General features: G+C 38.3%; 2 protein-coding genes across 3 annotated transcripts; one reads left to right on the forward strand and one right to left on the reverse strand.

Moving 5' to 3' along the window:
* Positions 1 to 452: 452 nt before the first annotated feature.
* alpk3a (alpha-kinase 3a) lies at positions 453 to 14,136 on the forward strand. 2 transcript variants are annotated; one of them, XM_004553175.5, is made up of 16 exons: positions 453 to 779; positions 1,094 to 1,364; positions 1,792 to 1,824; positions 2,189 to 2,310; positions 2,715 to 2,832; positions 2,921 to 4,268; positions 7,604 to 9,959; positions 10,382 to 10,529; positions 11,077 to 11,204; positions 11,309 to 11,344; positions 11,436 to 11,710; positions 11,815 to 11,903; positions 12,013 to 12,230; positions 12,332 to 12,380; positions 12,472 to 12,810; positions 13,067 to 14,136. In XM_004553175.5, exons 2-16 carry the CDS (start codon positions 1,237 to 1,239, stop codon positions 13,098 to 13,100), a joined length of 5,421 nt encoding a protein of 1,806 aa, XP_004553232.3. In that variant the 5' UTR covers positions 453 to 779; positions 1,094 to 1,236; the 3' UTR covers positions 13,101 to 14,136. The 2 variants fall into 2 exon arrangements, with proteins under 2 accessions (XP_004553232.3, XP_076741899.1); XM_076885784.1 differs by lacking the exon at positions 1,792 to 1,824.
* A 486-nt stretch (positions 14,137 to 14,622) lies between these two features.
* slc28a1 (solute carrier family 28 member 1) lies at positions 14,623 to 23,742 on the reverse strand. Its single transcript, XM_004553173.4, has 18 exons — positions 23,513 to 23,742; positions 23,158 to 23,237; positions 23,002 to 23,084; positions 22,113 to 22,204; positions 20,066 to 20,255; positions 19,828 to 19,969; positions 19,505 to 19,618; positions 18,977 to 19,051; positions 18,811 to 18,891; positions 18,632 to 18,712; positions 18,391 to 18,516; positions 17,162 to 17,292; positions 16,890 to 17,058; positions 16,143 to 16,340; positions 15,972 to 16,053; positions 15,773 to 15,871; positions 15,574 to 15,679; positions 14,623 to 15,431 (listed from the first exon to the last, which is right to left on the reverse strand). The coding sequence occupies exons 1-18, from the start codon at positions 23,514 to 23,516 to the stop codon at positions 15,311 to 15,313; spliced, it is 1,974 nt and encodes a 657-aa protein (XP_004553230.1). The 5' UTR covers positions 23,517 to 23,742; the 3' UTR covers positions 14,623 to 15,310.
* Positions 23,743 to 25,368: the final 1,626 nt, after the last annotated feature.

Raw genomic sequence — 25,368 nt, forward strand, 5'->3', positions numbered from 1 at the left:
TTAGGTTTTAATACATATACTGGCTTAATTTTGGGATATTTGCTTGTTAATGCTACATTTTATATAAATGTAATAAAATGTGATAGGGAAAAAAACCCCCACAGAGAACAGAGACAGACATTTGAGAGGAAAGAGTAAAATGTAGCAATCCTGACAGTAATTTTAATGTTTTAAAAATGAGTCATCAATAGCTATTCCTTCCTTCCTAACATTATTAAATCAAAGTGCAGGTTTTATAAGCCTTTTTTTCCCCTTAGGCCATATGAGCAACAAGGAGGTCAATGTGATTTAACCATGTGTTGCAATACAAAGTGTATATGTGTGTTGGAGGGGTGGGGGGTAGAGGGGCTGTCCTTTAGGAACTCCTGAGCAAAGCATTGGACTTAGACCATTGGCTGTTATCAGCTACATCATGAATCGAGTCTACATATAATCCACAAGGGTGTCTCACCAAGATGGTTAAGTTTTTCCAGCTTGTTGAGCCGGATCCAAACACTGCAGTGAGATTTTTGCATTGTGAATGTTAATGAAAAGATAGATTTGAGGCAAATGTGTTCTAGGTTAAATGGGTAACATTTTGATCTGAATTCAGTTTGTTTGTAGATTTCTTTGCTAAAGTCTAAAGTCTAGTTTCGGAAAATCTGATGTGCTCTTGAACCTATTTGTGGGCCTGCTATAAATAGGGCCACTCTGGCAACACATGCATGTCTATGATAGGAGGTTACAGAGAATTTCTTCACAGACTCTGGCTCCAAAGTAACACTGACAACATCTTAATGGTAAGTTGGAAATTTAGAGAGTTTTGCCGTGAACAAGAAAGACATCTCTTGTATTCCTAAGACATACAAGTAAATTACTTCTCTTAGGTTTGTGTTTGACCACTAACAGCGCTTTCACAACCCGATAGCATGATCCTATTTATAACTTGCTCCAATGCAATTGCTTTGCTTGGTCAGAAAGGACGAGCACTAGGGCTGAAATGTGTGTTTGAGTTTTGTATGGGTAAATAACACAGAGTGTGTCGTTTGCTTTCTTTAATTAACAACCAACAGGTTTTGTTGTAATTCTGAAGTGTTTCTTTTATCTTCTCCAGGAGCTTCTGCATGGACAGCAACATTTAATCTGAGCCTTGATCTTGGAAAGCTGTGGATGTGAAAGCAGAGTGCTTTTTTAGCCTGGGTGATTTATCTCAGCTATCTCGGATTGTAAGTTTTTGGTGCGCTACCATAGTGGACAATGACTTCTAGAAGGCTGATGACTCGATCTTTTTCTGGCAATGGGAGGACAAGCAGCTTCAGTGACGACGAGGCTCCATCTTTCAATGGCCGCAATACTTACCTCTCAAATGTCCGGCCTGAAAACAGGTAGACAGTCTTATCTGTATTCTTTATGTGTTTGTAGATCATGTTGGTGAAGCAGATTGATATTGTATTGATACAGATTGATACAAGAAGAAGATATAAAGTGCACAGTGATCAAGAAAAAGAGTCTTGGTCTGGCAGGTCGAATAAAAAAATCATAAAATATAATAAACATTTCTTTGTATCTTTTATGTCATTTAACTGGTATAACACTTGATCAAACTAGACCCATTAGATGAAGTTTGCCAAATTAAACACAACCACTTAAGTTTTCAGATAAAATCAGATATATCACACAAATAATTGCATGTGCATTATCTATAAACTGTAGGAGGAGGACAGCTGTGAAACAATTTTACTGGGGTAGAGTCCCAATACGCAGACCCTAATTAATCACTGTCGTTGCTTCGTTTGCCTCCTCTCTGAATAGCTATTCAAGGTATTCTCACTACAGGCCGGCGAGGTAATCTCTATTTTAAAACACTTCTACCCACTAACATCTTAACTGCAAAAACTGGTTTACTCCACGAATGAAACCCACACAAGTTTTGACTGACCAACATTGGTTTCAGTGCTGGGTTGGCAAGTTTGTTTTGCTTGACATCTCACAAGTTTGTGTCAACCTTTGACATCCATGTCACTACCAGAAATTCCCATTAACATCCTTTCCTGTTGTTTTAATTTAAAAATTAGAAATAAAGTAATTGGAGCCTACTAGTTAAAGATGAAAGGGTTCACCTGATTAACTGAGATAAATTATAAAAGTATCCACTATTTCTATTTGAAGCAAGAAGCTGACTTTCTAATGGATCAGCAATTCCTTTCAGGAGCACGTTGTGCAGTGTCATGGCTCAGCTGACTGAGGACATACAGCCATCTTTCGAGACCACCTTGAAGTCAAAGGCAGTCTCAGAGAACTGCAATGTGAAATTCACCTGTGTGGTAACAGGTAGGCTTACGTCAAGGTAGCGTCTGTGCCCTGTTGTTTTCCGGAATAACTGAAACCTCTCAGACTGAGCTGGGTGTGAAGTGGCAGGATGTGACTAATATGAAAACAAAGGATTTTGCTTCGAAGGCAGCACTTCTTCCTGTATTACTTTTTCAGCACAGCTTAATTTTGAGCTCGTTTTTCAAGAATTTTTGGGCCTCAGGCAAGCTAGATGGTTGGGCCAACATGATGCAATAACCAAAATACATTCAAGTGAACGCTTCCACACTGTGTTTTATTAAGCATGTCATTATTTTTAATATATGAGAAATTTAGCTGTTGCACATTAACAGCACAGTGTAGCACAGGGAGTGTAATGTTTACAAGCCAGAGGAAAGGTGTTCATTATATCATTTCCATGTCAGGTTACCCAGCTCCAGAACTAAAGTGGTATAAAGACGATATGGAAATGGATCGCTACTGTGGACTCCCGAAATATGAAATTCGTCGAAATGGAAAAACTCATACCCTTCATATTTACAAGTATGTAAGACAGGCTTGCATTAATCATACTGCAGAGAGGTAGCTCTTTGTTTGTTTTAATGACATTAACAAGAGCTTCTGTTTCTAGCTGCACAGTAGACGATGCAGCCATCTACCAAGTCTCAGCCAGCAATAGCAAAGGTATTGTCTCCTGCTCTGGTGTTTTGGAGGTTGGCACCATGAATGAGTACAAAATCCACCAGCGCTTCTTTGCTAAGCTGAAACAAAAAGCAGAAAAGAAGAGAAAAGATGCAGAGGAGCAGATCAAGATGGAGAATAAAGAAAATGTTCAGAAAGTGAAACCACTGATTAGTCCAGAACACCCTCAGAGGAAACGGGCTGTCCCACCACCAGAGGAGAGGGAAGTAGCCAAAGAGTCTGAGGCTATAGAGGAACTGGGAGCTACTGCAGAACCTAATGGAATTAGCTCAGAAAATGAGGAAACAGCTTCTTTGGCATCCCGGGACAGAGGTCTTGAGGACGAGACAGGTCCATCAGACGAGACGTTGGCCACTAAAAGAATAAAGATGTCAAATGGTGTAGATGCTGGAATTAATAGTAGCCGAAGCCATATGATGGGAGTTGGAGGTGAAAACTGTTATGATGGAGGAATCAGTTTGGCACAGTTTTTGGCAGAGACTCTTCAGTCCCAGGCTGTGGAGGAAAAACAGAATTCATCTCAAGCCGAGAAAGATAAAGAAGTGGAAGAAGCTGTTTTGTGTGACAATCAAGAGAAAGAGAAGGAGGAAGAGGAGCTGCAAAAAAAGAGAGAAGAAGAAGAAAAAGCTCTACAGGAGGAATATGAAAAAGAGAAAAGAAGAGAGGAAGAACTGGCCATCAGAAGGGAAAAAGAAAGAGAAAGGCAACCCCAGGTGTCGCACACAGCAGCCCATGGCAAACATGGCCCAGACATCAAACATCACAGCAAGGGCCATAAGGATCACGACCACCACCACATCCAGACCTCCATTTCCTCTATGCTCCACTCAGTCAAAGACTTCTTCTTTGGTAAGAGTAAGAAAAGCACTCATGGTCACACTGAGAATGAAGAGGCTGATTTTGAGCACTCAGTGGAGGCTCCTGAACCAGAAATGCCACCATCATTTCAGCTGCAAGAAGAACACAGTCCAAACATGTCCAAACCTCCTACAGAGGAAGTCGCGCCTGTGGAAATGGATAAACCCAGAGAGCCTTCAGAAACTACCGTGGCTACAGAACACGAGCCACCGTCAGTAGAGCCAGATACATTTAAGTATGAAGACCATGCACAACACTCGGCCCTGCCACCATCACATGAACTGCCACAAGTGGAGTCCACAAGTCCAAGTGTGACAGAAAGTGAGGAAGCCGTGGAAGCCATGGAGGTATCTGTGGGGATGGAGAGCAGCAGCGCAGGTGAAGAAGTGCCACTGCCCAGGCTTCAATTTGTCACAGAGGTATGTACAGGGGTCTTCCACAGCAGCACGTTAGATCCACTCGTGTAATACAAAAGAGCACGAGTTGAGCACAAAATGAACTTCCTCACCACCCCACACAAAAATCGTTAAAAAGAAAATTAGAGGGAAAGAAGTGCCTTTGTGTGAGTGTCTGATCGTGGTTATTTCATCTCCAAATAAAGTATCAGTGAGTTGTACTAAAAATTAACACCTAGATAAAATGATTAAGATTTCACTATAGAACAAAATTTTATCAGTTTTTAAGTTTTTTTAACATCCTTGAAAAAAAAAATCAACTTTCAGTTTTCAATCAGATTTATACACAAAGTTTTTAGAAGTGGTAAAGAAGCAAAAACGATGATTAGATGTTGTAATCATGAGTCTCTAGACAGTTAAAAACACGCATAATATTAGTGATCAGCAACTTTTAGGAGTGAGTCAGCATAAGGGTGTGACACAACTGTTTTGCTGCAAAGATAAACCACACAAAAACAGTGTGGGAGAAACAGGGAAGCTTAAGATGCATTTCACTAGTTACATGCAGGGGCAGGGGATGTTGTGCATCTGCACTGTAAGATAGGCTGCATGTTGGGTTTCGCATGTTGGCTGTGGTGAATGGGGCCAGGAGTGCGTCAGAGATCATGATGAAACCTGAATGTCAGATGCGGGTCTCACATTACAAACAGGGCTTTGCTTTAAAGAGGTTCAGCGGTAGTAGAGTGAGTCCGGCGGCAGGTCTCGGCATGAAAGGAAGGGACACATTCCTCACTGCCCCCCATACCTTAAAATAAACCCTTTCCTCATCGAGACAAGAGAGAGGAAGGCAGCACTTCTGTCATCTCACTGTCCAACTTGTCAAATAGCTACATGTATGTTAGAAATGTGTTTTTTTTTTAGAGTTAAACTGATACAGTCTATGTGTCTGACCTTTGGCCTTTACAGCAAGCAGCCTTAAACTGATCACCACACAATTCTTTGATTTTAAGTGAAGTTTTTCATTAGTAGTTTGTCTTATCAGTTACACAGTTAAATATGTAGCACAAGTGTATTGATATTTACCTGAAATTACCCAATAAGCATTACACTGTTACCTTTAAAGGTTTCAGACTAGAAAAAGGTGTTACTGTCATGTTTCGGCTGTGTGCAGGCAGGAATTGGACCCAAACGCAAACTCACTAGAAACAGGATTGAACTCAAAATGGCAGCTTTTATTGCTGAACAAACAACATCTACAAAACCTAAACTGAGAAGCCGCTAACAAGAGTCACAGGGCGAAACACACAGCATGAAGGAGATCACGACACTGATACAGCGAAACACAGGGCTTAAATACACTGGGAAATAACGAGGGGAATGAGACACAGAAAGGGAGCACAGCTGGGAGAAATCGAACATAACGAGACCCAAGGGAAGCGAAACGCAATACATTCACGTAGGACACAGTCCTTCAAAGTAAAACAGGAAATGTAACATAGACACAGACTTGACTAGGGGAGACAGAGCAACTAAGAAACACAGAGAACAATAACAGGGAGACACAGAGGGCGGCTAACTAAATAATCAGAAAACTAAAGAGAATACAAGAAAGCCAAACTAAGACACGAGACTAAAGAATAAACTGGGGCAACAAAGAGAACTAAGATCGTAATACAAAAACTCAGAGACACAAGAAACTCAAAACACTGGGTCACCGACCCAGAACAGTGACAGTTACATAGTTTTAGTTGCACTTTTTAATCTCTTATTTATTCAGCTTTTGTTTTTCTGTGCATTTTTTAAATGTATTGTTTGCTTGAGAAGAAGGGGAATATTTATGGGATAATATGTGATAACTTAAGAAGCCTTATATGGGTATTATGAGCCGCATTAAAATGCCACTAAGTATTAATAGCTTTGACAAGTAAGTAATTACAACTTCTTCGGTTGCAAACAAATGTTTGTAGTTGCATTCATAAATTTCCTGTGTGTGTTTTTGTTAATTGTAACGTAGCATTAATGTCCAAGCGGTGCACAATGATATGTGGAAAAGGGAACTGAAGTAGCTATGTTTAAACATCCACCTGCTGAGTGATTGCATATCCATAATGTGGAACTACAACTGTACCTTTGCTATGTTGTGGTTAGGTACAAGGCTCTTTAAATGAATAATGAGAGGAAGTTGTAACTATTATCTGAACAATCTTTTCTCACATGATTGTGACCTTTTTTTAACACACAATGTACACAATGGTGACAAATAGCTTCAGCTTTAATTTGAATGCGACTCCAGTTCCCTTCCATCGAAAGCTGCAACTTCTTTTTTTTTTGGCAGTCACTGCCGGCCACACTTATTGTCACGAGGCATCACATGGTTGCTTTACAGCTATGTATACATTTTAATGATGAGGACAGAGGGGAAACGCGCTCTAAGCGGGAAAAAACAAAAGGAAACTAATGACACTTTTTTATGTAACTCAAAGCTTGACCACTCTGTGATCTATGCTTTCTAATTAGGACTTTTGCTCTTCAGAGTCAAATTCTGTTCTTTTTTTAATTATCGGCTATTGTTGAGGCTTGAGGCTACCCAATATTTACATTAGATTTCTATCTGTCATGTGTGACTGCTCTTTGGCTGAGCTACAAGCTATCATTCATTCACCACCTAGCAAATACTTTTGTGTAAACTGCACATCAATGTCAGCTTATGCGGGAAATCCCCTGTTTATCTTTCAACCTCAGAGCAAAACAAGTGCACTTTCAAAGCCAGTGGAATTTCACTTCATAACTTTGAAGTGTTTCATCCAGAAGGTTAGTGAAGGTTGGCGTAAAATGTTAATCAGTTAAAGCTCCAAAGGAAAGAATAAAAAACTTTTTTAGCAATTTTAGTGGACCCTCACAAATGTAAACTGCTGTCTTGCACATTGTAGGCAGTTTTAAAAAAAAAATGTGGCTAAAAGAAGCTAACCGGTCAAAAAAGTTACAAATATTCAGATTTCCTGTAGTTGTTTTGTAATTCATGGCACAAAAACTTGTCAGAATCTATGACACATAGTCACAAGTTAGAGGTGTAAATTCGCTTTAACAAGATTCTTAAAAACAAGAAGAAAAAAAAACACTTGAGACCGAAACACATACAGTTCCTCTATAACTAGTAAATGAAAGTGGTAAAAATATTTGCATCCATAGCATGCAACATAATGCATCTTTAGAGGGAGTTCTGAAACATAACATAATAATACATGTACAGCATCTTGGTCAACAGGTGTTGTTTTAAATGTGCTATATAAATAAATGTGACTTTGACTGTGACTTATACTTGAAAATGCCATTACGATGATTTTTCTATTTTCAATCAGGCTGACTTTAAAGATAAAGACACTGAGGTGCTCTCGGTTATCAAAGAGGTTCACGTCACTGAGCAAGAGCTAGATTCACCACAGCGTAATCAGCAGGCTGAGAAAGATGAGTCTGTTCCAGAGGATGATAAGTCTGCCTTGCCACAGACCCAAGACTTGGCTGATAAAGAAGGGGGCACCCCAACGCCCACCCTCACCAGCTTGGGAGAATGCTGGACTCCCCCTCACAGCATCGTCTCAGCAGCGGAAAGCCACAGTCCTGGAGAAACGCCCACTGAAACTTTGCAAGAAGAGGGGAAGCAAGGTGAAGTTGACATGGAGGAGGCTAGCTCTTTTAATGAGTTACATGAGGAAGAGAAAGCCGAAGTGAAATCAAAGAAGCAGGGATTTTCAGGTACAAACGGATCTGAGATGACTAAATTGTCAACATCTTCTCTGGAAAGCCAAATAGAGGCGTGCGAATCTAAAAAGCCTGATCAGGTGCTTTCATACTTTCCTGATGTGGAATCATTCAGTGCAGAGACACATTGTCTAAAAGAGGAGACCAAATGTACTTCACTGATTCAGGAAATGAATACAGGATTTCCGCCCACTACACTCCCTGAGAGTTTAGACAAGGTTGACCTAAAAATGCAACATAAACCCACTCGTACTAGGTCACAGGAAATCACAGAAGTCGGCGATGTTAGTGCTACACAAAGTTCAAGCTCTGGTTTTACAAGAAGCGGGGGAAGATATGAGCAAAACAAAGCGGCAAATTCTATTTTAGAGAAAGAAGGACATAATAATCTGTGTGACAGTCTAAAAACACAGGAGCAAGTGTGTTTAGAAGTGGAGAGCGCTGAAGTGAAGAATGAGAGTTTACAGGTTGAAGCGGAGACAGAAAAGCAGACTCCAGTGAACGCAGAAGAGCCGATTCACTCAAAGATAAAGCAAATGGAGGAGCAGAGTAATACTGCACATCAAAACATGAGTGGGAGTGGCTGGAGTGGTGTGCATTCAGAGAATATTCCAGCAATCCAGATATCGACTATTGAAGATATCCCTGATAGTAAACCAAATGTGCCAGATCTGAGCCCAAGTGAGCAATTTCTAATCCCCAAAATTGAAATAATGGAGGCTGAGCTCAAAGAGTCTACTTTGCCACTAACTATTTTGGCCCTAGACAAGCCAGACTCAAGCAATTTGCAAAAACATGATGCAACTCCTGCTTCTGACTTGTTGCCCACGCAGAAAGGTATGCAGAAAGATGATCACATTTCACCTACGGAGAAAGTAGAAGATGTTGCACAATTAGACGGCAAGACAGAAAATACACAGGTGGAAGGGAGGGAAGAGCCCCCTCAGATGAGCTATGCATTAATTCCTGTTATAAATGTTTCATTCACTGATGATAAGGAGGGTGATGCATGTTTAAACAACCATGTGTCAGACACAAAGCAGGCTGTTGAAACTCCAAAGGGGCCTTTGTTTGTGGTACCACCAATTTCTGTCACTTGTCATGAAAGTGATCTACCACAATTCAGCCTGCCCACTTACACTGAGCCGACAGAAATGGAAACTTCAGCTGACACGCAAAGCGGAACAAAGAATGACAGTGACAAAAATGAGGCTGTGAAGCCTGAAAGTGCTCAAAATAGAAGACCTAACTTTGACGAAAGAAGTGTCAAAGAGAACACTCCCACTGTGCTATATGAAGCTCTGAAACCAAAAGTCGGTGACAGTGTTTCGTTATTCAGCAAAACAACAGTGGACGTCCTTGTCCCTGAAACTTTGAAACCCAAATCCCTCAAAGATGCCAAGACAGAGAATTCAGTGTCAGTTGAAGATCCCCAGAAAAACAGATTTTCTGTTGAGAGACTCAGCTCCAAGCCCCCGACAAGTCCAGCTAGTCTCCGCAAATTAATATCCAAAGCTGCTGCAGACTCAGACAACGAGGCTGCGGCAGCTGAAGATCTAAGCGGAGGGTCTACACCAACGTCATCCCTTTCCTGTGAAAGCAGTCCCCGAATGAAACGCAGAGACAGTCTAACTCTCATACGCTCTGCCACCCCTGAGGAGTTGGCCTCTGGAGCTCGTCGCAAAATCTTCATCCCAAAACCTAAAGAAGACATAGATGGGACACTAGCACTAGATACTCAAGGGATCTTGAGTTACATGTCACCCAGCCAGGCCCGCAGGGCATCGTTACTGCAGGCTCAAAAAACCCCACCTATCGAGAGACGCTCCCCGCTGCTGAATCGCCGAAAGTCCACCTTGGAGGTGCCAAAAGTGGTGGGGGAGACTCCCACAGAAGAGCCGGCCAGCACCAAACGAGAAGAGAAACCTGCTGAAAAAAAGATAGATCCTTTGAAAGGTAAAGTCTTCTTTTGTTTAATTTAGCAAAGGTATAATGAAATGAAGAGGTTTTTTTTTTTATCATATTAACTAAATATATGCGTGGAATATAAATAAATAATGAGGCAACCTGTCCAGTTTTCCCCCATAACCATGGATTGGATAAGTGGAGACAAATGGATGGATGGAGACAAATGGATGGATGGATGGATGGAGACAAATGGATGGATGGATGGATAGATGGATAATTAGCCTCTATGGAGTTACAAGCAATTATCTGTTAAATCACAGTGGACTGTCTAATTTCCTTGTTTTCATACTTTTCTCAAAATATATCATTTATATTAAATATATCATCAGTGCAAAAAATGTGAAATAAACTGCCACTTAAGAAACAAGAAACATCACATGAGCTCGACTCTCCTTTCCATGCATCACCAGCTCCGCAGGTTATCCGTAAGATGCGGGGAGAGCCATTCCCAGATGCCTCTGGACACCTGAAGCTTTGGTGCCAGTTCTTTAACGTGCTCGGCGACTCCACCATTAAGTGGTACAGAGATGAGGAAGAAATTCTAGAGGTGAAAAGAAGGTTAGTTTTCACCTTTACTCATTTTATGGTCATAACCACCCTACCTATCTGTAAAATCACATGTTCAATTTGTTTTAGGTATTAAAAGAGCTACTTTTCACCTTTGCCATTGCTATTATTCTGAGGATTTCCAGCCAAAATGACAAATGGGCGGGTTCCAAATATGAAACAATAATGCTTCAAGGATAAGCAGGATTTATTTGGGCCTGAGTGCATCCCATGGTCTTCTGTCATTCTCATATTCTCACTGCAAAAGATGTCCAGCTCATGTGACTGTGAACCCCACAGCTGTGACACAGAGAGGTGAATCTCTGGCTAGACACAGAAACTGTAACCTGACACAATATTTTTCCCATCTCCAGGGTGCATTAAAAGTCTATATATGTGCTAATGGTTGCTGTGTCAGCAGTCTGCTGCCACACAGCACGAGCATCTGTCTCACAGTGACATCTTGTGGGTTGTTGGGGAATGGAGTCTCTCGATTGAATGCGTTCATGACTGTGTGTGTGGATTTTTTTCTTTATTTTTTCTTTATTTTATGCTCAAGTGGAGGAGATGAAAGCCAAGTAGCACTGGCAATTGTTCTCGCGTCCAACCAAGACTGTGGTGTATATGGCTGCACGATCACTAATGAATACGGGACGGACAGTACTGACTTCCTCCTCAGTATAGACAGTAAGAAACAGCATGTATAGAAAAAAATCGAAATTGAAATTTAGAGTGTTTTACTAATATTAAATTCAATTTATTCAAGGTTTTGTCTGTTTTCTCTCTTACAGTTATGTCTGAAATACTGCTAAAAGATGATTTGGAAGGTACTTTTTGGTTAAACACTATATGCATCTGAGCCTTTGTTTATACACTATTTTTAACTGGATTCCCAGAGTAACTCTGTTTTTGCTTCAGTTGGAGAAGAGATAGAGATGACCCCGCTCCTGTTCACCAAAGGCTTGGTCGACTCTGGCACTTGGGGTGACAAGTACTTTGGTCGGATCATGACAGAGAGGTTGCACCTTGGGGAGGGCTGCATGCACAAAGCCAGCCAGGTGAAGGTCATCTATGGCCTGGATCCCGTCTTTGAGTCCGGAAGCACTTGTATTATTAAAGTTCAAAGCCCCATCACTTATGGGACCAAACAGGAGAGCAACCTTGCAGAGAGAAATCTAGAAATTACTAAGCACGTGAGTTTCACTGAGGAACTTTTGTTACATTTTAGTATATATGGTTAAATAGTGCTTCCTTCTGCTTTTTTTATTTATTTATTTTTTAAATCTCTGTTTTCTAGGAATGCAAAGTCCAAAACATGATTCGAGAATACTGCAAAATCTTCTCAGCTGAAGCAAGAGTTATTGAAACCTTTGGGCCTTCACTAGAGTAAGCAACAGATATATTTTTGTTCTGATAATTAAATCCATTAAAATTATACTATACACAGTATATTACTGCTTGTGATCATCCCACTGTTACTTCATGTTGCCCACAGAGTGATTCCTCGCTATTTGATGTACCGGCCAGCAAATTCTGTGCCGTATGCCACAGTGGAGGCTGATCTTACTGGTTTATTCCTTAAGTATTGCACAATGGATGCTAAAGGGAAACTGGTTATGCAAAAGATTTCTGAGATAGAGCAGAAATGCTACAGCTTCCAGCACTGGATCCATCAGTGGACACATGGCAATTTGTTGGTCACTCAGCTCGAGGGTACGCCACACATAAAATAATCACGAAGGCAATCATTTAAAGTGAATATTAGCGGGATCATGACCATTAAAGATTCTCTAAGGCTTGTTTTTTTTTTCTAGGTGTTGAAACAAAGATTACAAACGTGAGAGTTGTCACCAAGTCAAAAGGGTTTGTATCGCAGTCCCTACATGCAAAATTATTGTTTGTTTGCTGCTAAATAGCTGCAATAACCCCTCCCCCACCTCCCTTTGTTCTTCAGATACCAAGGATTAACTGAGTGTGGCTCACCTGAGGTGTTCAACCAGTTCCTGACACTCCATCAATGCAACTACTACTGCGGGCTTCTTGGCCTGCGCCCGCTTAAGACTATGGACAGTCTGCAGCAGCCCGCCAAAGCGAAGGGCTCAAAAAGCCCTCTGCTCAACCGCAAAGCGGGGTCTACCAGCCCACAGCTCCAGCGAAAAGGACACAGCCCTCAAATTGCTAGAAAAGCTAATTCTAGCCCAAAGGTGACTAGAAAGGGTCAGGAGACAGAGGACAATAAATCAAGTGCAAAACCAAAGCCAGCAGAAATTACTGATGCCACTGTTGAAAAAAGGTAGGAAAAAGGGCTTTTGTTCTAGCAATATCTCATTGCTTTTATTGGTTTAGTGTTAAGTGTTACTTTCCAGTTATCAAAGGCGGCAAGAGAAAAAGAGTCATTTGTCAGCTTGACGTGGTAAAAACTTATTATGAATATCTGGCCCCTGTGAGGAGACGTCCATCCTCAGCGTAGTTAAAAGGTTTGTGAGAATGTTTGGCATGACGGGCACAGCAATTTTTAAACCTCATAGTCTGCTTTTCTACTTTTATAGAAGAGGAATCACTGAACTGACACAGCTTTTCTAAAAATCTTTGAACACCTGCCTCAGAGTATTATCAGCTCTATGAGTGGACAAACAACTCTCCAAGCAATATTTGCCAAATAAGCCAACAGGAGATGTCAACATTAAGATGTTTTCATTTAAATGTCGTGTATAAAATGTACATGGCCACAATGCATGTATGTTTCACTCGCTATCTAGAATGTATTATAAGTATTATATGTAGATGCTGCATGTTCACGTCATGTACAGAATGTGTATCAAGTAAAAGGTGTGCTCATTTCTGGGTTAATATTTATTGCTAGTATTTAAACTTTCTTCACAGCAAAGTTGAGCTCATGCTGTGGATTAACAGCACCATTTTTAGATAAAAAAATGTTTGTGTGCACTTTGTTTTGGGCTTTTTTTTTAGTTATTGTGACTGATTGTTGTTTTTCCAGTCCCTTTCCATTATTTTCACATTTTAGATGGCAAAACTATACTTTATCTCAAAGAAAAGAGCTGTTTTGGGAGTGTACCGCTGGTCAGTATTAGGCAGAAACTTCATTAACATAACCTTTTTATTCTTATTTTGCGCGAGGCCAGCAGGGACATTTGGAGATGATAAAGATGAACACCCGCTCAGTTATCACATTAACTTTGTATTCTTGGTTAAAGTCCAACAGAGGTCAGTTCTCTCCTACAAATAACACCAAACCTGTGTGAAAAGCAAGCTTTGGGAATTTGTGTCTTGATTAATGATTAATAAGGATATTCAGAAGAGTCCAAACTAGCACATGTCAGCTGGTGTCATTTGTGTATTCACTAACTGCATGAAGCCTTATAGTTGAAGGGGAAAAAAAGCACGGAAATATTTTAAATTGAATATGTGGAAAAAAACAAAATAATAACACATAATGTGTACAGAAATAAATGGAGTAAATATGCAAAGTAACATAAAGAACAATAATAAATGAGTGAGGGTGCGAGTGAATGACTGAGTGAATGAATAAATGTGTCTTTGGTATGTTTGGTATGTCACACTGTGTTCGCTTTTCTAAAGAAATAAATATATAAAACAAGTCCAGTCATGAGTTTTATTTCCATATGTTTTATAGTAGTTATATATATCTATATCTATATATATATATATATATATATATATATATATATATATATATATATATATATATATATATATATATATATATATAGATTATATATATATAGATTATATATCTATATCTATATCTATATCTATATATATATATATATATATATATATATATATATATATATATATATATATAATCTATATCTATATATATATATATATATATAGATATAGATATAGATATATAGATATAGATATATATATAGATATATATATATAGATATATAGATATAGATATATATATAGATATATATATAGATATATATAGATATAGATATATATATAGATATATATAGATATATATAATTTACATTAATTTACAAATTTACATTAATCAAAATGCTTTGAGAATATTTATTAAAATATATATTAAAATATTTGTTTTGATTCCCAGTTTGGCTTTTATAAGACCGATTTACAATATAATACATAAAAGATAAAATCAGCTCAAAAACGTTATGCATGTACTGCAGGCTTTACAATTTTACAATAAATGTGACACAAATACACAAACTAGTATGCAAATGATCTCCAGTGGGGGAAAAAACTGGCACTTGACTTCTGACTGATTTTCACATTGAAGAAAACACTGATCATAATGCATGAATTTGAACAAATAAAATAAAGTAATACATTAAGAGGAACTTGTTTACCAGCACATGAATCACCACAGCTATGTGACAGTTTACTAAGAGGTTGTTTGTTTCGCTGTTTTTTTTAATGTGGCACAATATACTGTAATCTTTTTGCTTTTGATGTACTAATGGCTGTGACTTCTGGTAACAGCTCATATCTGTTTACAAAACACAGTTTTTTAGAAAGGCATTTTATGTCAATCCACTCAGTTAATATTTTATTGTTTTGGTACTTTAATATGACTTTTGACAGTGTTAAACTCATCAAAGTGGATCAGGTGGCCCGTTGCCAATTTCTGTGGTGATTCACAACAACTTTGTCCAATTAGAGACTGGTGAGTCAAGCAAATTGTACTTACAAACCTCACAGGAAAGCTGAACAGAGGTTGAAAATACTTGTAGAAATGTTTTGCATGTGGTTTGCATACGACTGCTACGGGTTGTTCTTTAAATACAAACATCCACATCGGGAAAGCCACAACACTGACAACATTTGGAGAGAAATATGGTGGCGTTTGCTACATTGCCCCAGAATCCTTCAAATGAGACGGTCCCGTTGTTTATGGTGCTGCAAAATAATTAATTTTACATGTAAATAAAAATAACGAGATATCACAAAGTCATACTTAATAGCCTGAGTGCATATCTGATTTCTTCCAATTAGTTTAGCCACCCGCAAGCTTCTTTTTAATGAAAATGTAAATGCATACCTTTGAAAGAGCTCTTGACAGCATTCTGCAACGTCTGAAAGTGTGGCATTGAAGGGTGATCCGTTAAAAACCTCCACACAGTCCAATGGAGGAACAAAGAGGATGCCTGAAAAATCAGAGTGAGAGCTGCTCTGTAAAAACTGCACAGAAAGATGCTGTGGAGATACACTGGAAACAAAACAAACTAACAGAACTTTACCTGCAATGCAAGCATTGACGAGAGATACACATGTCCCGGTGATCATGGCTCTAAACACCAGAGATGAGATGTCATTTCTTCTTAATGGGCATATAGATGCTTGGAGAAAAGAAAACACACAGTGTTAGAGAATCCATTACTGAGAGAACACATTCTGGATCAAGGCAAAAATGTGACAATAATATGATTTAATACTCACAAAGACCTCCAATCACAATGCCCAGTGAGCTGAAATTGGCAAACCCACAAAGAGCATAAGTGGTGATGATTTCTGATCGGACCTGAAACAAGAAAAAAAAAAAAAGATTTCCAGCTCACATTCATACTGACAAAATTTAAAATATATTCAGAACTAAAAACATATACTCACAGATATCCACTGCCTTTCATCTCCAATAACCTCAGCAAGTCCGTCGAGCCTGTTTTGCTTCAATTTAGATAATTCCTCATACGCCACAAACTCATTGAGGAAGAGCTTTGTCCCAATTAGCTTAGCCACAACGAAACTCTCGTCGTATGTCACTCCCATCATAAAGGCCACAGGCATAAACACGTAAGAGCAAATTAACTACAAAGACCAGATGAGGTTATTTGAAACTTGTTAGACTGATATCTTAAATTCTCAGAAAAAGGAAAGCACAGTAAATCAGAATGTCAAGCAAAGTTTGTGTGCATAACGGACTAATGTTTCCCTAAGATAAAACACACGGAAATAAGCAGACAACTTTAACTTTATGGTTTCTTTCTCATATTCACCCCACCCAGCAAACACAAGCCAGAGATGGTTTATCTTTGTTGGGTGGGGTCAGAAACATTAATCACTATTATAGGAAGTTTATGCTGTAAATTCTTAACTTATCTAAATACATTTGTCAGAATAAGTAGTTGGGTATTTATTTTACACTGTCATAATACAAGTCAAAGTATATTAAAATACTACACGTCATACAGTTATGATATAATTATTTAAATGATCAAACACAAGTATTTATTATTAGATAACTTTACTTAGCTTAATTTTCATTGTAATGTTATAATATAAAAATATAATTCTAAAATCTAAGGAGTTTACAAAATGATCAAGATACCACATTAACTTTCTGTTGCTAAAACATACCTGAAATGTGACATCAGGATATCCCACCATTCCTCCAAGCCATTTCAAAGCTGAATTTATGAATCCGAGGATAGCAAGAAAGGCTATAAGATTTGCTGCAATGTTAGCAACAAGCCCTATTGATGCAGATGCTCCATTGCTGACTGCTTCCAAAATGTTCTGCTCATCACTGAAATGTTAAAAATAAATAAATGTAGACAAGATATTCTGGACCGAACACACACAAAAAAGAAAAGACAACATCATGAGAAGAAATTCAATTGTGTACACACCCAGAAGCCACTTTGATGTTCTGCTTTGATTTAAAGCGACTCTCCTCTGTTTCTGGGTAAGAAAGCTTAGAGATTGCCAGAGCACACGGAGCAGCCATCACAGAGGCTGATATCAAGGAAGATGCATCAATCTGTGAAACACAATTAAATAACATGTAACTGATTAGGGTAATTACAGCAGTGATTAGCAACGCTGTCGGTAATATACATTTGCATGCTTTGAATATGTTGTGACTTATTAAAACCACCCATCAACGAGACAGACACATACCACATATCAAGTCATGTAAATTGTTTTTAAGGTTCCCTTTTTCTTATATCACAAATTGCTGACAGCAATAAAGCTGTTGCTATAAGAAAAACCTGGGTAAACACAATCACTGATATTAGTCCTCATTATCCTTTTGTAATGCTCATTCAGCTTTTTACCCAGATAGAAACCTCACGTTAGATAAGATAAGGAGCCACACCTATGTCTCTACCAGCTACCATCTTTTCCTATATAAATCTGGGTCATGATGCTTGTCAGCAGAACTACTGAAAACTTTAAATTACTCTGTACTCTCAGAAACCTCAAAGGCTGTTTTTCTCTCAGCTCTAAGACCAAAGTGGAATGAGTTAAATCTGCATTAGGTATTCAGGTGTATTTCTAAGTATGTGTTCAGTTTTGGGGCCCATTTTTTTCCTTTTTCTTTTTAATACTGCCATGAGGGTTTTTAATGTTTCTTTATATAAAATTGTTTGCAACTAACTTCATAGCCTCAGTCCAGAGTAATCAGGTGCCTTATCACAGTTTGTGTTCCTACAGTAACTGAGAAACAGTGCTGTGCTTGTTCCCTCTCAGGAGTTTAAATAAAACAACAAAGGTCCTTGAGCCAGAAATCAGTACTGGCTATGCCCCTCACTGCAACTTTTTTAAGATGTTGTTTTGCACTCAGAGCTTAAATTGCTTTGGGTTTTCTTTAACTTACAGTTGAATCTTTGTCTTTTTTTGTGCATGTTACGTTTTTATTGTATAAGATAAGATAAGATAAGATAAGATAACTCTTTATTGTCATTGCACAGTCATACATAGTACAGTAGTACAATGAAATTGGAAAAACTGTCCTACGTCGGCACTACATATAACACAACACGACACGATATGACACATCAATGTATGCTTCTGTATGGGATAAGATACATTATGCTAGTATGAAAATAGGTTTATCTTAAAAGTTTTATCTCACCCCAAATGAGATGAATGCCCCCATAACACTGCCCGCAATTGTGGCAAATCCACCAGTCATAACAGCATGGATCTCTGATTTGGTCATATCCTTCAAATAGGGGCGGATCAGCAGCGGTGCTTCTGTCTAATGTACAAAAAACATTTAATTTTTTCTGCATTTATTCACAGGTACATGCACAAAAGTTCAAACAATGATGTTCGTAAAATAGTGTTGAATAAAATGTTGAAGCAAGAAGTACCTGCCCAACAAATATATTGCCTGCCACACTCAAGGTCTCTGTGGAAGACGTTCCCATTGTTATCTGCATAACCCACGAGATCTGCATGGACAAAAATCGTGGCCCTTAGTAGCAGATTATTACTACATGAGCAATAGGAGCACAGAAGCATTGAAGATGCTGCAAGCAGTGTATTTTACCTTCAAAATGAGCCACTGCATAATCCCCAAGTAGTAAAGGACCGACATCACGCTGCTAAAGAAAATAACAATGGGCAAAGCCTGAGGGAAAATCATAAAACTCGGGTTAGCAATGCTCAAGTTAAATAATTCATAATCATGGTTGAGGGTCCATTCATTTACTTACTTGAAAGGCAAAAATGTTTCCAATCAGATCGCCAAAAACGAACGATGAACCTTCTTTGGTGTAGTCGAGAAATATCTGAAATTACAATTGTAAAAATGGAAACTCAGGATAAGATTTCATATATTATTCATTTGCTTAGTAAATGAATTCATGACATTTTTGATGCACATACCAATACATTTTATTAAGGTAAATAAAGTCGCCAATTAGTAGAGATTATAAGCTGTCAAACACACTGTATATTAATTAGCAGGCCACGTGCGTGTACACACTCAACCCTCGGAGGACCAAAGAGTAAAGGTGAATACTGTAATAAAGCAGGTCTAAAGATAAGCATGTGTGGTAAATAAAATAACATGAGTCCACACTGTTGTGTCATAAAAGGAACATCTACAATTTAAATGGAAGGTAAATAAATGATAAAAGAACTGAATGAGTGTTAATGTTACTTGGAAGTGTTATGCTGAATAGTTGTGGTGTCTAAATTATAATTTGATTGACAATGAAATGCTCATCGTCATATAATACCTGCACTTGTTTTCCAAGCCAGTCGAAAGCTATAAATCCAGGCTCCGTTCGTATAATAAAAAGGCCAAGGCAGAACTGTATCCCGAGACCCCAAAACACAGGCCTCCATGATACCTAAAACAAAATGTGAAAAAAAGAAATGCTTTGGCCATGAGATACATAAAGCAGTCTCCATATAATTCAGAATTATTCCATGCAAGCAACTCAACTAAATTGTAAGATGATAGGGGCACAAGGACAGAGATAATCTGAGATACGATGCCCAAAAATGTTTCGAAAGAGATGTCATCACAGTAAAGGCTGTGACTCAGTGGAAAACTAACCATTGTCCTGTGTGCTGAGAAAAGGAATATAAGCATGATGAACACGCAAACTCCGCCAAATGAGATAAGCTGGGTAGGACGCTTGCTTGTGTCTAAAGCGAGCCACACCACAAGCAAGACCACAACCACCAAAATGAAAACCCTGGAAAACACATTAAAGCCACACATCATGACTTAATAGTCACAAGGAGTTTCTTCACAAAGAGTCTGTTCTTTCACCAACTTTAAATTCACTCACCATTTTATCCATTTCAAGTTTGATTTAAACCATCTGACGGCGGGCTTGAAAAAGCGACTGATGCTTTTCCCCTTGTACTTGTTCAAAAGTTCCAGTGATACAGCAGCAACAGCCAAACAGGTCAGGACTACAAGGGCAGTAGCCCTCTTGAAATCCAGGACACATGCCGCAATGAAGTACGCCACATAACCTACAGAAGAGAAAAGCAATTCATCATGATCACTGTCTATACTGAAATTAGTTTACTCAAAGAAAAGTCACAAACTTTGCCTGTGTAAAGGATACCATGCAGAACCCTGCTGTATATATCTATATACCATTGTAGATACCTATATACTATTCATAATACTGTCATTTCCCATGCATATCGCATATTGCATGTAGAGCAGTAGTACCTGTTTGCTGTGGTGTCCCCCAGGGATCTGTGTTAGGCCCTACCCTGTTCTTCACTGTATATGCTTCCTTTAAGTGTCATTTTTGAGAAATACCACATTGCCTTTCACTATTATGCCGATGACATCCAGATCTATTTTGAGCTGAATGATGATCTAGCTATGTCCGTGAGTAACTTTCGAGAGTGCATGTGTGAGGTCAAGCAATGGCTTCTGGCAAATTTTCTTATCCTTAACGATAAGAAAACTGAAATTATGATCTTTGGCAGTGACGCTCTTCGTGCCAAACTTCATGATGCTTTTGGTTTTCTCACTAGTTCTTTCCCTGACACTGTTAGGAATTTGGGTTTGCTACTTGACAGCTCATTTAAACTTGATAAACAAGTATCTGCTGTCGTCAGATCTAGTTTCTACCAACTTCGCCTTATTTCCAAGGCCAAACACTACATCCCGCACAATGACTTGGAAAAGCTTATCCATGCCTTTGTAACGTCAAGACTAGATTACTGTAATTCACTTTATTATGGTCTCCACTCTACCCTTTTACATAGATTACAGACAGTCCAGAATGCCGCTGCACGCATTCTAACTAAAACTAAGAAGTTTACTCACATCACTCCCGTCCTTGCTGATCTGCACTGGTTGCCTGTGAAATTTCGTATTCAATTCAAAATTCTGTTGTTTACTTTTAAAATTACTAATAACACAGGGCCAAGTTATCTTAAGGAACTCTTAAATTCATATCTTCCTACGAGGGCCTTAAGATCTTCCTCACAGTTATTGTTGGTTCAGCCCAGATCTCGCTTGAAGTCTAGAGGTGATCGAGCGTTTGCTCTAGCTGCACCTGAGCTGTGGAACAATCTCCCGATTGGCATCCGGGCGTCTGATTCTATTCAATCTTTTAAATCACGGCTTAAAACATATTTGTTTGAACTTGCTTTTTCTACTAGTTAAATTCTCGCCTCGCTTCTTGTGAGTTATTCTATTAATGTGTCTGGTTGTTTTGCGTTGTCCTGCACTGTCAATGTTTTCTATCACTGTGTTTGATGGTACAGCTTTACTCTGCTATAGCTGTGTGCTATAGTTTATTCTTATTAGTGGTCTTTACCTGTGAACATAATCTCACACTTACATGACTCTGACGTTATAGTGCTAATTATTTTATTATTTTATTGTTGCGTTGTCTATGTTCTCTATCACTGTGTATGATGGTACAGTTCTACTTTGCTATAGCTGTGTGCTATAGATTATTCCTATTAGTGGTTTTTACCTGTGAACATAATCCCACACTTATATGACTCCGATGTTTTAGTGTAAATCATTTTATTGTTTTATGTAAAGCACTTTGGCATGCCCCTGGCTTTTAATGTGCTCTATAAATAAAGATTGTTGTTGTTGTTGTTGTAATCAATCTTTTATTTATTCCATAATGTATTCCAACATCTTTGCACTCTGCACCACTGTATATATGAATATAAATGTGCTGTACAGGTTGCTATTGTATGTTTGTTTATTTGGGTAAATAGAGTGAGAGCAAAAAAAAAAAAAGAAAATGAAGCCCCATTCTTTGCACATCTACACATACTTGGTCAATAAAGCTGATTCGGATTCTGATGCATATCTGCTGAATAAACTGATGTTTCATAAATTATTACCTGCTCCGAGTACACCCAGGACAATGTATTTGAAGAGTTTTGAATGAGCCTTGATGTAATTCTCTGTGGCATTGATTGGTCCGGAAACTTTGCTGAAGTAGAGAAATAAAATCAAAAATCAGAAGTAAAGTCAAAAGCAATTGTTCACTGCAATTCTCTTGAGTAAGTAGAATCATATTTCAAATTATTTTCAAGTTGTGTATACAGTATATTGACAAAAGTACTAGGTCAGCTACACGCTACTCCTACACGAGCTGCTCGACCTATGGAAACCCAGGCCATGAAGTTCCCTGCACACAGTTCTTGTGCTGACATTAATGGCAGAGGAGCTGTGCTGTTACTGAGTGGTGCTGGTGATCTTTAGAGCTCTTGGTTACCCCACTCTTTAGCCACTTTGTTGCTGAACTACGTTTCCAATGCAATAAATAGTGCAATAAATACTTTCAGAGGAAATTTCACAAATGGACTTGTCACAACTGTAGCCTTGTGTTCCAGTACTATGGTCAAATTCAGTGAACTCTTTAAAATTGTCTTCAACAGATGTTTTTAAAGGCAGAATGCACGAACAGGTGTTTATTTCAACAACTTTAGCAGCGGCAATTAGACTGAAAACACGTGAATTCAAAGATTAAGCGGTGTGGCACAAATACTTTTGTCCACACAGGTTATTTTATACAACATTAGATAAATCTTAGCCATATACTGGATTAAAAGAATCTTATCCATTACAGATTTTGTTTTGTATGTGTGTAAAGTATACACACAAACTGTCGAGTAAACAAATACAGCACAGAGGCCTAAGGCACATGCTATAAAAACTTACATTACAGCGCTCACAATAAAACTGTAGGACTAGTTCTATAAACAGAAACAACTTGAACTGACACACCTTAGGTATGATCCCAGTTCCAGTCTTTTTTTAGGCTTTTTGGTCTCACTTTTTATGCTGCTGTAGTGATTAATGTCATTCTCCTAGGAAAATACAGGTAATTTATTAAAAGCATGTTTCATTTGAAAGTAAAATACAGGAAAACATAACACATACCTCTATTTCATAAGCATGGTTGTCCACTCCACTTCCATTGTTCTGGCTTATCTTTTCGAGGTGGACATCGTATTGGTCCGCTGAAAAACAGGATCATTATTCACTTCTATCCAGCTGCCTGTGGGAAAGCAGCTGCAACTTGAACAAGCAGGAGCAGGAACAATAAGTGACAAATCAAATCTCGATTTTTTTGGTTTTTTTGGTTTTTGCTCTGTGAGATAAAGAAAGCTTAACATATGTCCACATAATCCTGAAATCTTATGCGAATCTATATGAAAATTGTTCCACAAAAATACAAATTCACAACTGCAGAACAAACAGCTTAATACAAGGAAAAGCAGAGTTAATGGCTTACTCATTGTGCGTCCTCCTAGACCCAGCTGTCAAATGCTGTGCTGTAAAATACACCGCAGGGAATACTCTGCCCTCAATGAAACATCTTATCATTAATTAACAGACACGTAGCGTACTTCTCCAATCTCTCAGGAAGTACACAACGGAGACGTTTGTGTCATTCAGGAGGAATGATTTAATGTGCCTTATGAAGCAATACTTTGAGACGTGAAGCTGACCATGTTTTGCATTTCCTAAGTTGCTGGAACGACAGAAGATGAGTCTTGAATTGACTCTTAAGAGGCATTTCATAAGAAACACAGTAGGTCAGGCATGACTTTATCTTTGGGAGGTTGTTAGCACCTATAAGTCATAGAAAACTAAAATTGGGTATCTAAAAATACATTTGTCACAAGCTTCTGAATAATCAACATGATTAATAACAGAAAGGAGCCCTTATATCACAAACAGAATAAGTCTATAGTTATATTAGCCTACCTTAAAAATAAAGCTCAATATGTGGCTGATAACCCTTCAAAAATAGCATAACTCTCAAAAAGTGAACACTTTACATTTGACTGCAACTATTTTATCCCTGAAAGGCTTTGATATATAAGACACTTTTTGGTAAGTCAGCGTCAGCAGTGTCAAGTTAACTTGTATTAAATCTTTTTTCTTCCTTTTTTTTATGATTATTTTGAAGAGTAAGCACACTGAGTACTTCAGAATCAGAGAGCCTGGAATTCAGCTGCAGCTGTTATCTGGTCAATTAAGTATATTGCAGCGCAACCCGTACTTTACTTTCATGGTGATGATTCACGATTGGGTGTAGTGGCAGCTGTTTGTTCCGCTTTCACCTGGTTAAATATAATCTTGTCTAACACATAAAAAATTATGATTCCTTTGAAATAGAGTTAGTGCATGCTTGGTGACACTCAGTGGGGACTCAGTCTGTCTGGAGGAAGTGATAAAGAATAATTAATATTTAAAAGTGCAGCCCATTTGCCTTCAGTTAGAAAGCTTGGCACCCTGAAATCCATTAACAGATATTAATGATCAGTAACAGATTTTGTGACGCAACATTAAATAGACTGAATCAGCAGCCCGAGGAGTTGTTTTTATGTTAATTTCCCTAGCAAGCTCAGATTGGCAGTGGAGTGGGAATAATGTACCATTAATTCAATAAGAAGCCCTCTACTTCATCCAGCATTAAACTGAGTTTGATAAGTCTGTCAATTTATATTTAAGTGTCTTTTTTTTTTTTAAACCAGCAAAATAAGTTTGTTTCATCTCTTAAATGCATACAATCAATAGCATGTTACTTCTATTACGTTTACACTAAATAAAGCCTTTATTTATTTATTGTTAGCTGATGACTAAGTGCATGCGCCTATAAATTTAATGCGAACTGCTGTCACTTCTGGAAACCTTGACTTGCGGGAAGGAAGCTGTAGAGCTTTAATGCCCTCAGTTATATCTTACAGGACGTTTATATAGCTTCTTCACTAAAATACTGGCAGTTTCCCAAATCAGAGGCTGCTGAGGTCATGGATCTTTAGAGAAGATCACCCTCCTCACCAAATTATCATCTTAATTACAGCCAAAAACCCATTATTAGCCCATAAAGTGTTAATACCACAGACATATTGGGATGACTTCCAGTTTACAGCATGATTTGTGACATTTCACAGCATGGATCTGATGAACACTTTAACAAATAACTGGAAGCCAAATGAACTTGATAATTGGTGGTTATAGGGATGTTTATATATTTCTGATAGGATTAGTTTTATGTCTATGAATAGCTGTATACAGATATCACGGTTTACAAAACCGTAATTTAAAGGTATTTTGAGCATACATAGTATTTTGCACATC

Source organism: Maylandia zebra, linkage group LG7 (genome assembly GCF_041146795.1).
Source record: "Maylandia zebra isolate NMK-2024a linkage group LG7, Mzebra_GT3a, whole genome shotgun sequence".
Classification (NCBI taxonomy): domain Eukaryota; kingdom Metazoa; phylum Chordata; class Actinopteri; order Cichliformes; family Cichlidae; genus Maylandia; species Maylandia zebra.

Excerpts from the sequence above, each read along its gene's own strand:
- alpk3a (XM_004553175.5), top strand. The coding sequence starts at position 1,237 with ATGACTTCTAGAAGGCTGATGACTCGATCTTTTTCTGGCAATGGGAGG. Across the intron at positions 1,365-1,791 it reads AATGTCCGGCCTGAAAACAG|CTATTCAAGGTATTCTCACT; the intron begins GTAGACAGTCTT and ends CTCTCTGAATAG. Across the intron at positions 4,269-7,603 it reads GGCTTCAATTTGTCACAGAG|GCTGACTTTAAAGATAAAGA; the intron begins GTATGTACAGGG and ends ATTTTCAATCAG.
- slc28a1 (XM_004553173.4), bottom strand. Across the intron at positions 20,256-22,112 it reads CCTGGGTGTACTCGGAGCAG|GTTATGTGGCGTACTTCATT; the intron begins GTAATAATTTAT and ends TCTCTTCTGTAG. Across the intron at positions 16,054-16,142 it reads ATGAAAGGCAGTGGATATCT|GTCCGATCAGAAATCATCAC; the intron begins GTGAGTATATGT and ends TTCTTGTTTCAG.